General features: G+C 37.3%; 1 protein-coding gene across 2 annotated transcripts in view; it reads right to left on the bottom strand.

Moving 5' to 3' along the window:
- Positions 1–13,101, bottom strand: part of UNC13C (unc-13 homolog C) — a 609,739-nt gene that overhangs the window by 453,837 nt on the left and 142,801 nt on the right. For both annotated transcript variants that reach the window (XM_061158385.1, XM_061158384.1), the window contains exons 2-3: positions 12,973–12,995; positions 12,332–12,396 (exon numbers count right to left, since the gene is read on the bottom strand). In XM_061158385.1, the coding sequence (XP_061014368.1) occupies positions 12,332–12,396; positions 12,973–12,995 (88 nt within the window). The remainder of the gene's footprint in view (positions 1–12,331; positions 12,397–12,972; positions 12,996–13,101) is intronic.

The raw sequence follows: 13,101 nt of genomic DNA, 5'->3' as shown, positions 1-13,101 counted from the left end.
ACTTTGAATTTTTTTCATGTGTCAATGTGAAACTGTATTTCCTCTCTTTTACAGAGTCTGAGTTCAAGGCCCCCCGCCTACCCCTAAATGTGACAATTAGGCTGCTGAGAAACACTCCAGGTCTTTTCTTCTTTCAGATACATGATAAGAGCACAACAACCCTCCCCTTAAACTAGCCATTGCCACATGATTTGCTTTGTTTATTGTAGTATAAACAGAAAGGAAACATGTCACGTCCAACAAAGAGTTTTAAGAGTAAGAGCCCCGTTTGTCACTGCCTACTTCCCTTACAGTGAAACCATGAAAACATGTGTTGACAATTTGCCAGCCTGGTTCCCTGGATAGCTATCAAGTGCATCCTCCTTCCGTGTTTTATATGCACTGAAAATGTACTATGGGTAAGAAATAAATCTTTATTTGATTAATACAAAAAAAAACTGAGAAGGATGGTGACTTATTGCATAGTAACCTGGTTTATCCTGACTCATACACTATTTTAACTTCATCTTACCAAATTCAGTTGTAATATGTGAAAATCTTAGATATTAATTCCATTATCTAATAACACTAACTATTTGACCAACAATATCACCCACAAATCCTACAATCAGATCTTTCACATTTCCATTTAGTTCAACTAAAAATAATCAAAGTGCCGGTGCTCAGTCATGTCCGACTCTGTGACTCTATGGTCTGTAGCCCACCAGGCTCCTCAGTCCACTGGAGTTCCCAGGCAAGAATACTGGATTAGTCTGCCATTTCCTCCTCCAGGGGATCTTCCTAACCCAGAGATCAAAACTGTGTCTCCCGTTTCCTGCACAGCAGGCAGAATCTTCACTGTTTCAGCCACCAGGGAAGCCTAAAGTCAATTCTTAAAGCACCCCACTAAGACAGTCCACCTGATTCACTAGTCATCACACTTTGGGTTTGGTCATTCAATTCATCATTAATTTATCTTAGTGATATTATGAAATATATATTCCTAAAAGATATTTTAGAAACCCTTAGCAAATACTTTCCTGGAATCTAGAAATGTATCTACAACTTTTATTTGATACACCTACTTAGAAACCTTATCAGACCAATACATAATGTAACATTAAGTTCAAAATATATAATTACAAAGAATTGATGGAGACTCAAGCTTCATTTATTTGCAAATTAAATTAGTGTGGCATACTAGTAAAGTGGTCAAGTCCTAGAATAACATAGGCCTAGTTCAAACCTCAGCTCTAATGATCATTAGTTCACTTTGACCATGTTAAATATCTCTAAGCCTCAGTAACCTCATTTGAAAAATAATTATAACATCTACCTCAAAAAGTTGTGATGAGGTTTAAAGAAAATCACACATAGTGCTTAGATATGGGCTTGTTATACCTTAACACTAGGGAAAGTATTTGTTGTTATAATGAATTTGAAACATCAGCCCTATTTTTTAAATATCTAAAATGTTTCCTTACATTTATCCTCTATTTTATATTATTTTTAAGTGTTAAGAAGGAATAAAGACCAGTATCTTCCTCAGTTCAGTCACTCAGTTGTGTCTGACTCTTTGCAACCCCATGAATCGCAGCACGCCTGTGCATCATCAACTCCCAGAGTCCACCCAAACCCATGTCCATTGAGTCAGTGATGCCATCCAACCATCTCATCCTCTGTCGTCCCCTTCTCCTGCCCTCAATCTTTCCTAGCATCAGGGTCTTTTCAAATGAATAAGCTCTTCACATCAGATTTCCAAAGTATTGGAATTTCAGCTTCAGCATCAGTCCTTTCAATGAACACTCAGGACTGATCTCCTTTAGGATGGACTGGTTGGATCTCCTTGCAGTCCAAGGGACTCTCAAGAGTCTTCTCCAACACCACAGTTCAAAAGCATCAATTCTTTAGCACTCTGGTTTCTTTATAGTCCAACTCTCACATCCATACATGACCACTGGAAAAAACATAGCCTTGACTAGACGGACCCTTGTTGGCAAAGTAATGTCTCTGCTTTTTAATATGCTGTCTAGGTTGGTCATAACTCTCCTTCCAAAGAGCAAGCATGTTTTAATTTCATGGTTGCAGTCACCATCTGCAGTGATTTTGGCGCCCAGAAAAATAAAGTCAGCCACTCTTTTCCCCTGTTTCCCCATCTATTTGCCATGAAGTGATGGGACTGATACCATGATCCTAGTTTTCTGAATGTTGAGATTTAAGCCAACTTTTTCACTCTCCTCTTTCACTTTCATCGAGAGGCTCTTACTTGTTCTTCACTTTCTGCCATAAGGGTGGTGTCATCTGCTACCTGAGATTATTGATATTTCTCCCGGCAATCTTGATTCCAGCCTGTGCTTCATCCAGCCCAGCGTTTCTCATGATGTACTCTGCATATAAGTTAAATAAGCAGGATGACAATACGCAGCCTTGACGTACTCCTCAGTTCAGTTCAGTTGCTCAGTCATGTCTGACTCTTTGCAACCCCATGAATCGCAGCACGCCAGGCCTCCCTGTCCATCACCAACTCCCGGAGTTTACTCAAACTCATGCCCATCAAGTTGGTGATGCCATCCAGCCATCTCATCCTCTGTCATCCCCTTCTCCTCCTGCCCCCAATCCCTCCCAGCATCAGGGTCTTTTCCAATGAGTCAACTCTTTGCATGAGGTGGCCAAAGTATTGGAGTTTCAGCTTTAGCATCAGTCCTTCTAGTGAACACCCAGGACTTATCTCCTTTAGGATGGACTGGTTGGATCTCCTTGCAGTCCAAGGGACTCTCAACTCCTACTAGTCTTCAATTTAGAATTGGTTATATCTGAAAATCATGGTTCGATTAACAAGCTGCTCAATATTTAAGAACATATGGGGGATTAAGCAAACTTGTTTACTTCAAATGAGATTATGAAAGCAAATTATTTTGGTGAGCAGTGACTATTACTGTGTTTTTCTTTCCTTTTTTTTTTTTTTTTTTTTTGCTCTCCTCTATTGTCTGCCTTTGGGCTTCTCTGGTGACTCAGCAGTAAAGAATCCTCCTGCCAATGCAGGAGACACAGGTTTGATCCCTGTGTTGGGAATATCCCCTGGAGAAGGAAATGACAATCCACTCCAGTATTCTTGCCTGGGAAATCCCATGGACAGAAGAGCCTGGTGGGCTATAGTCCATAGGGTCCCAAAAGAGTTGGACTTGACTTAGAGACTAAACAACAACAAATATCTGTCTGTAAGAGGAAACCTGTTACTTACCTTCATAGAATAAGGTATTCATTTATTAAAAGATACTTAAAACACCATTCAATATATGCTTTATTGGCATATAAAATGATCAAGCTCATTTTTTCCCCCTAAGATAGTTTATGTATGTTAGATGTAGTGAATAGTCAAATCAATTAATCTTTGGAAAGAACCCTCAGGTTAAGGATGCATGGTAATCATAATTGCCATGTTACCTAGAGGCATTATTTTCAATGCTTTTTGACTAATAACTGGTAATTTTCTAACACAAGCCTTTTTTTCTGCTCAATGTAACAGATGATATTTTCCATAGTTACTGAACGAGCACTGTTTTAAAACTGACTACCCAGTTACTATATTCATAAGGATTATCAGTGATTTTAATTCGTTGCTTTTCAAATACATAAAATAACTGGAAGGCATTCGAACATTAAACTTGATTCTATTTAGTGTATCTTTAAAGATTCATTGATTTTCTAATGAATTTAAGCCAAGCCAGAGACTTAACTCAAAAGATCTGTTTTAAAGAACTGAAAATGCACAGTAAAACACAGATGTTCAATAAGCAAATTAAATACAAATCAAGCTTTAGAAATATATGCTTCTACATAGCAATTTTTTTCTCCAACAAATATGCTCTCCTAAGGTTTCTTAACTAGGAATTTCTTTTTCTGAGGCTAGATTATCTCTAGGAACTGCTACATTAATGAGGTGGGTCCTCCTGCAATACTTGAGGTTAGAAGAGAGGATGGCAAGTACCAGCTTGAAAAGATATTTTGGTTTTCAGATGAGGAGTCTGGAAGAAGGAAAGCATTTCTGAATGGGAATCACAAAGGTGAGAAAAGATATGGCCTCAGGGGCTAGAGGGTGTAGATTGCAACTTCAATCCCTAAAGCTGAGGTGGCTTTACCAAAAGCTAGTCTTTGGAAAGTGTGCATTATCTGGGATTTATTTAAAGACCACTTCAAGTACAATGAGCTGGGATTAGGCTTTCAGAAACTAGGGAAAGACAGACTTCTTGTTGGGTATGTTTTTGACTGGCAGTCACTGAAAGTTAAATAGGAAAGCAGGCCCTTTCTGAGGAGCCAACCAGTGCTGTGTGAAACAATTATGGAAAGCAAAGTTTCAGAGTTGGTAGTGGTTGTGGTTTCCTTCCCTTGAATGAAGGGCTGCATCCAGAGCTGATACGGATGAAGGAGCATAAGCATATTCTCAATCAGAAATGGAAACCTATCTTTCTTAAAAACGAGAGCGGCCTTTATGTGATGATATTATTGCTCAGTTGTGTCCGATTCTTTGCGACCCCATGGATTGTAAACCAGCAGGCTCCTCTATCCATGGGATTCCCCAGGCAAGAATACTTGAGTGGGTTGTCATTTCCTCCTCCAGGGTATCTTCCTGACCCAGGGAATGAACCCACGTCTCCTGTGTCTCCTGCATTGCAGGCGATTTTTTTACCCTTTGAGCCATAGAGAAAGTTATATGATGAATAAAACCCTGCAACCCAGAATGATCCTGAAGTTGTATTATTAAATGGTTCATAAGAATATGCAAGTATAATCTGGCTAAGGAATACTCTATGCACTGCTTTATCAGCACAGAAAATGGTCTCATTTAGAGTAGACATCAGGTCTTTTGTGGATGGAGGAATCTTTTCATTAAAATCCTGACCAGATTTGAGAGTCTTACACAGTATCCCTGCATTGAGTGTCCTTCTGCATTTGTAGTTTACTACTGAGTCAGAAAAAATGTTAAGCTACAAACTAGGCCAGAAGATGAAAAAGGTGTCAATCTCTATCTTTGTGAACTATAAGCTAGTAGTAATGAGGTAACAATTTCATTTTCTTAATCCTTTGAATGAGTTCTATGAATTATTTGCCAACATCTAAGTAGGAAAAAATACACCTAGAAGAAATTATTTATAATTTACTCCAAGAAAACTATGGTGTTCATAAATCTGGTTCAGACTGCAGTCAATAACAAATCTTCCTTCCACAGATGTTATGTTAACATGTATTTCCTATTAACAGAGTCTAAGGATGTGGTCCTGGTATTTCGTAGTTTTGTAGGAAAACCTGGTGGTTTTCCATACATTGAAGGAGTCAGCCTAGTGGCTGGGCTTTGTGGTGAACATAAAAATGGACTCTCTAATAACTAAGATTTTCTCATTGGAGATATTGAGGAACTTACGAGTCTAATGAAGCATTTTAGCTCAACATGAACTAGGAAACTCATAGCTGGTTGTAGGCCAAAGTTAGATAGGCAGGGGGTTTTTTGGTGTTTTTTGTTTTGCTTTGTTTTTGCCACAGGAAACTAATGGCTTAGTAATAATTTTTTGATAAATGAGTTTTAGAAAGTTGATGGCCTTACTGATGTCAGCTTTCCTAGCTAAGAGGTTCTCTGTTTAGGCTAGATCTTGGTTATAAAATATAATGTGTCTGCTTGGCAAGAGGACTGCAGGCGGAGTGCTGAGCACTAGAGGACCCCAGTCTCACATGGGATTATTTTCTAGCTGATATCACTATGCAGTGGCATAACTATGTCTGACATTAGTTATGAGATGCCAGGTTTCATTCATTCTATAATGGATTAAGCAAGATGACTCCGTTTATTACTTTTATAAAGAACAAGGTGAAAAAGATCACTCAATGATTAATCATAAAAATTCTCCTTGCAAGTATGGAGTTTACTAGAGGAAATCTTTAATACAGTGTGAATTTATATCTAGAGTGTTGTAAAGTGGTGAGGTTTTCTGATAGAAGGGATAAAATTTATCTTAGCATAATTAGAGTAATAGTTTATAAATTTTCTCAGCAGAATCTTTAAACATTACTCCAAAATAGAAAAGAAGATTCATAATCCAAAGCAAAGTGTCCTCCTAATCAGCTGGGGTTATATTTTCTATGAGAAAAATTGCCTGGTGATTTTTTTTTTTTCTGTTAAGAGCTTAGTAACGCTGAGTTTGAGAGATGTTTAAGTTTCTTTAAAAACTCAGTACTACTCATACGTGTCTCCTCCTCAATCCAGTTATTTCAAGAATACTTTTTTCTTAAAATATGATAGACCCAAGTCTCTTACAAAATAATTCTAAGCAATGATCTAAGAGACTGTCATTCTAAACCAAAATGAACTTATGAATGAGGTCCTAAATGGGCAAGACACTATCATAAACTTTATAAAAGGAAACCCAAATAACAAAAGACAGACTCTGTGCCTTTAGAGAGCTTAAAATCAAGTAGTCAAGGATATGAATCTTGTGAAGGTTATGTAACTTAAGAAATTAATATATGCCATAGGAATGACATATAAGAAAAGGGAGTAATACTACTTTGTTGTAAAAAGAGATAAACAGAAATCAGGAAGGACATTCAAAGCCATGTACAAATAGCCATACTTTATATTGCGGAAATGAGGATCCATTAGACATATTTCAGTAGAAAAGGACTGTGCTTTAAGGAGATGGGCTTCCCTTGTGACTCAGCTGGTAAAGAATCCACTTGCAATGCAGGAGACCTGGGTTTGATCCCTGGGTTGGGAAGATCCCCTGGAGAACGGGAAGGCTACCCACTCCAGTATTCTGGCCTGAAGAATTCCATGGACTAACCAGTCCATGGGGTCACAAAGAGTTAGACGTGACTGAGCCACTTTCACTTTAAGAAGATTAGCCTTTAACCACATACATACAGACTGGAATTAATGTAGAAGAATAAATTGATGCAGGAAGATCAGTTAGAAGATAACCTTGTAATTGCCTAGATAAAATGTATTGAAAGCTAAAACGAGGCTGATGGCAACCTAAGTTGAAAAAGGTACAGGTGTGGTGATTGAATTGCTGTACAACTCTGAATTATGAAAGCAGATCTGTTTGCAGACCCATATGTAACAGTGAACAGCCCTCTTCTGAACTGCGGTGTTGGAGAGGACTCTGGAGAGTCCCTTGGGCTGCAAGATCCAACCAGTCCATCCTAAAGGAGATCAGTCCTGGGTGTTCATTGGAAGGACTGACGCTGAAGCTGAAACTCCACTACTTTGGCCACCTCATGTGAAGAGTGGACTCATTGGAAAAGACCCTGATGCTGGGAGGGATTGGGGGCAGGAGGAGAGGGGGACGACAGAGGATGAGATGGCTGGATGGCATCACCGACTCGATGGACATGAGTTTGGGTAAACTCCGGGAGTTTGTGATGGACAGGGAGGCCTGGCGTGCTGCGATTCATGGGGTCACAAAGAGTCGGACATGACTGAGCAACTGAACTGAATTGAACTGAATCTTAACTCAGTTCTCCCTAAATCTATAGTGCCCTCCTTTACCAAATCCCCTGGGAGGAAATAGAGTTCTTCCATGAAAACAACTAACTGGAAAGTGAAAGAAAAAGGCTTCTATTTTGTCCCAAAGAGTGATTTGCTATTGTGAGTGAAGCAAAGTTATGTGAGGGCTGTCATTTACTGCTTTGTACTTGGCAAGCCTGGTTGACAGCATGCAAGGATATTTATGCATGATGGACCACTGACCTAGCAAAGGGTTTATAGCAGTGGAAAGAACTGTTGTCTAGACTTAGGAGAATTTCTGGCCTTTTCCTTTAAAAGAAAGGAAATTACCTGAGGGGGCACAGAAGAAATTAATTTATGGGCTAGATAGGGAAAAAAAAAAAAGTTCTCAGTTACCAGGGTAACTATGAGACAAGATGGGTTAAGAGCTCCTTAAGAGTAAGAACAATCTTAGCTTCTGCATTATGTGACTAATTTCATGCCAGACAAAACATGGAGGTCGAGACTAGCAGTGGGGAAGAAGGCATGAGGACAGAATATAGGATCCTAAACTTTATAGAGAATATAAAAGCAATGTGAGAACTATGACAAATATGAAACAGTATATTAAACCTGTTATATCCATATATTGTACAACCTAGTTTGTGTCCAGTGTAACAACTACAACAAAAATCATGACTTTAATCAAGGTAAACTTAAATACAAAGGAACTGTTCAGAATTCTGACTAATGATTGACTTGCTCACATTCACTAAGTTATTTGTTCATGGTAATAATTGAACCTTGGAAATCTTGGCACATTTCATATTTTTTAAAGCAATTTTATCTGTTTGAAAGGGAGGTCAACACAGAAGCTAATCTTTTTCTATTTGTCATATAGAAAAGATACTGCTCTTCAATAGTATGTCTCCCTTTTCTCTTTTTCTTACCTCTTTCAACATCACCTCTTTTCTAACAGGTTCAATAATCCTAGTAGTGGTTAGAAAGCAAACACCAGGTTCCTGGGGTTAAGGAGAGTGGCTATAGCATAGCTCAGAAGCACAGGCAGAATATAAATCTTTCTTAACATAGATTCAGAGAATTTATTTCCATGAGAACTACCATGATAAAGTTTGGTGACTGAAGAAAGAAGGGAACAAAAATGAGTCTCTCTTCTCTCAAACTACATGTGTTTTTCCTGCTACCCCCATCACTGTTTTATAGACTTTCCTGAATTTTGGTGGCGACACGACTGGTACCTCTAGACTAGGAAGGAAAAAGTATAGAGAGAGGCCTTGAAATGCTCCCCAGTATGCAATAAATAAAATTACTATACGCATATGTATAACTGATTCACTTTGTTATACACCTGAAACACACACATTGTAAATCAACTAAACTTCAAAAAAAAAATAAAATAAAATAAAACTGGCTACAAACATCCAGGGAAAAGTGAACTTAAGCAAATGCAATTAAAGCCCCAAGGGAGTGGCAGTCTAACTCTGAAAGTGATTCATGAAGGTACTTACGTGCCTTCATTCACTGTCACTGATTAAAGAAGTGGCATCAAACTGACATTCAAGTGATGTCAAATTATCAGATGCCAGGCAGCCACGGGCACATATCACTCAGATATTCCTCAGAGAAATCTTCTAGGAGTAGTTGGATGACAGCCTTCAGTTAACACACCTCCAGGACCAACTGCAGCATTTATTTACCCAGGCCACTCTCTCCCCAAGCTGCTGCCACCCAATGAATGGGCATAACAGACCAGCCGCGGATGCTCAGGGTGGGACTCCTCTGACAGCCAGCCTGTTCTCTGGGACTCCCCGCTGACTGACACTTCGCTGTAGTCTCATGCAGTTTCACTGCAGTCAGTTTAAGGCTTCTCATGCCTAGTTTTCCTTCCTTCCTTCTCCTTTCCCAGGTTATCAGACCTGCATCATGGTTCAAGGCACTTCCTGCCTACCCCTGTTGTTTCTCCACTTTATCTGAGATGGTTTTCTCCCAATAGGTCTCGTATTTTTGTATCTTGGTAAGACCCTTAGCTTACATAATGACAAAAGCTACCAAACTCACAAAAATACTAGAATGTAAAATGTTAAATGTATGATTTCACTGAAACAAGCATCTTTACAACCTTCTCTCTTTTTCTGTCCATCTTTACTCTCTCCCAGTTCCTCTCCCAGAACCTGTCTGAATTATACTGTGACAGATAGGAAAAATAAAACTTTGGCATGAAACAAGCATATTTACAACCTTCTCTCTTTTTCTGTCCATTTTTACTCTCTCCCAATTCCTCTCCCAGAACCTGTCTGAATTATACTGTGACAGATAGGAAAAATAAGACTTTGGCATGTCTTTTCCAGCAACAGTTACAGGAACTGTACAGAGAGATGAACAGAAATTAGCAGTATTGTTAACTACGTTACCTGGATTCATTGTATATAGACTGTTATTGTATATTCATTGTATATAGACTGTTATTGACACTTGAGATGTGAGAGGGAAGGATGGCCATGGTCTGTCTCTGAACTGACCAGGAGTGCTGAAGGCAGAGGGTGAAGGATGCAGCAGCCTTGTCCCGAAACAGCAACGACTCCCTGTTTTCAAAGTCGGCTCCAGTCTCAGTTTCCCAAGACAATAGAAATTTTAATATTAAGAATTATAGCGACAATTTGCTTTATTAAAATATATATTTAAATACTTATAGGGAAAGTAAAATAAGAAACAAATATTTCTGGAAGACAATTTGACTGAAAATTTGCATTTAAATGTATTCTTCAAGTTCTTCAGGAGCAATCTATTTTCAGGTAACAGAAAATTCTCTTTCTGATGACTAAAAATTATCACCCCTTTCCCATACCACCATATTTCCAAAATCCCTTGCTAAGTCCATGAAGGAGGACGTTTCTAGAAAAATAATGTGGAAAGGATCAAAATGCAAAGATGAACTACTGTAGCTAGACATTTACACAGCATACACTTAACAAAACATTTAGGTAGACTAACTCTTTTGCACTGACAATGATGAAGGTCCATATTCAGACGTGAGATAGGAAAGCAAGTTGTTATTAAGTGATGAATGCCACAGGAAGGTAGGAACTGCAAGAACTGTAATATCATAAACTCAGATAAGTCTCTAAGACTATGACATACAATTTTTTTCCAAAATTAAATTGAAATTCAACTTATTTTCTAAGATAAATACTTCCACTTGATGTATCACACTGTCACTTTTTAGTAATTAAAGAAAGTATATATGGTTTAGTGGGGAGAGGATAATCCATTTACTACCTGACTTTTCTATAACTAATCCATAGTGAGCTTTTGCCACAGTCAGTTTTCATAACAGATTTAAATTATTGTGATATTCCAATATAAATGCAATTCCTCATGTATTTAAAGAGCATCAAAAGGACTGTATATATAGCAAATATCTTACTTATTTGAAAAATCCAAATAAAATGATTTTATTATGTTGGAGCTTTAAAATTGAAACAAAATTTTTCATATGGGTTACAGTAAATAGCATGTGGATGTTACTTAACAAGATTCATTTTAAAGGAATGAAAATACTATAAAACATAACTGAGACTATTTCTTTGCCACAACCTAAAACATATATCTAAATTTTGCTTCTATTTTTATTATACACAGATGTGTTCAAATTGCAATACTTAAAAAACAATTTTTTTATCCTGTGCATAAGCTTTGGTCCACACACTACACTTTGGAAACTGATTATACGTCTGTTCTAGTATCATTTACAATAATGATGCTTAGAAATATTCTGGAAAAATTAATATAAGAATGAACAAATATTATATAAATATTTTGAAAAATTTCCATTACGTATAAATAATGAGGTGGAAAGTTTTCCAAAGTACTAATATGTTGTCAAGCAGTAAAAAAGAAACGGTAAGGAAAAAGAAACCCACAAGTTGAAGATGAAGGACAGTATTACTGATTAAGGTCACAGACTCTGGAACTAACTGGGTTTGAACACTCACTTTGCTACTTACTAGCTGTACGAAGAGAAATGTCCTTTTTTTTTTAACTGCTATATATATGGTGGTCAAAATAGTACTTACCTCAAAGAGCCATTGTAAAGAACAAATGAGTCATTATTTATGAAAGAACTATGATGATACCCACTATTAAATGAACACTAAGTTACTGTTTATTTATAGAATGGCCGTGTGTTGGCATTTATGTTCAATGTACAGGGATATACAAAACTATTTATTCTATAAAAATATATACAACATATATATGTATATTCATGTATATATGGATATATATATGCATGTATATGCAACCACACAGAAAAAGGCCTAACAACACATGAGCCAAATTGTATCTTTAGGGGCATTAAAGTAGATCTTTGTTAAGTGTTTTACATAGAAAATATAATTAACACATTATTTTGTGGTCACATTTTAAATACTTTTATACACCCATCAAATGTAATTGCAGAAAATGATTACATTGATTGACTTATTGAAACAGAAAGATATTCTCATGCAAATGTCATTAAGTGCAAACAAGCATATCAAAACACTGTATTAACTGTACTAGTAATTAAAATTATATGGTTATGTCTTGTCTACGGAATGATCTATTTTGGCTAGGTGATTTCAATTTTCTTCTTTATATACAGATACATTTATTCATAATTAAACTTAAATATACACAAATCTATATACTTTTTAAAAAGCACTATAAAACTATTTTACTGCAAGAAGAAAGCAACAGCAAGGCAAGCTAATTATACCATCATGCAACATTCTGCACTCAAAATACCTATGTTGAGAGCACAGCCAAGAAACATTGATGAATGGAATGAATTAGGAAGGTTATGAATGTACTCACCCACCAAAGGCCTGTAGTGCAGAGAATTTGGAAGCATCCACATCATTGCCACTTACTATCCGAGCCTTAAATGAAAATGGAGAGAAACAAAAGAAACAGACTTTTAGCATCCTATAGCTATGTACACATGAATTTGGAACACGCGTCAACTGCACTAGACACGTAACACCTAGTATGACAGATGCTAAGCAGGGTCAGCTCCAAGTCAAAGCTACTGTGTTTTTATGGGTGGAGGTTTTGAAATTAGCTGTCAGCATTCAAACAAAAGCACTGGCAGAGTCAAGGAAAATATCATATTCCAATACCATTTGCCCTTAAAACTTGGTATGTGCAGTGAAGATCATGAATCAGTCAGAGAGATCATGATTCACCAGACTTAACAACAGATGGTGCATTTGACAGTAGCAGACCCCTAGGTTGGCAAGTGTAAGCTATAGTAAGCGAAGCTGGCAAGGTGTTATCTCTTCATAAAAGCAACAGATTGGGGCACACTTAAAGGACAACCAATGAATGGAAAGCTGGGATAACATGCACAGTTCACAACTAAAACCGAAGAACCAAAACAGGTCTAATATGTCACAAACAAACATGTACAAAAAGACAAGATCCCTCACGAGGGAAGAAAAAGTATGATTTAAAACCTTTTCATCCACAGAACTGCTATCTGAAAGAGAATCAGGAAAAGAAGGAATAAATGTTAGATGGAGTACTTTTCAAGAAATCATTTAAACATATACATGAACAAAGCGTTAATGTTATATAGTTTAAAA

This window comes from Dama dama, chromosome 12 (genome assembly GCF_033118175.1).
Source record: "Dama dama isolate Ldn47 chromosome 12, ASM3311817v1, whole genome shotgun sequence".
Classification (NCBI taxonomy): domain Eukaryota; kingdom Metazoa; phylum Chordata; class Mammalia; order Artiodactyla; family Cervidae; genus Dama; species Dama dama.
Note: the sequence above shows the minus strand (reverse complement) of the source record. Positions and strands in the feature narration are given on the sequence as shown.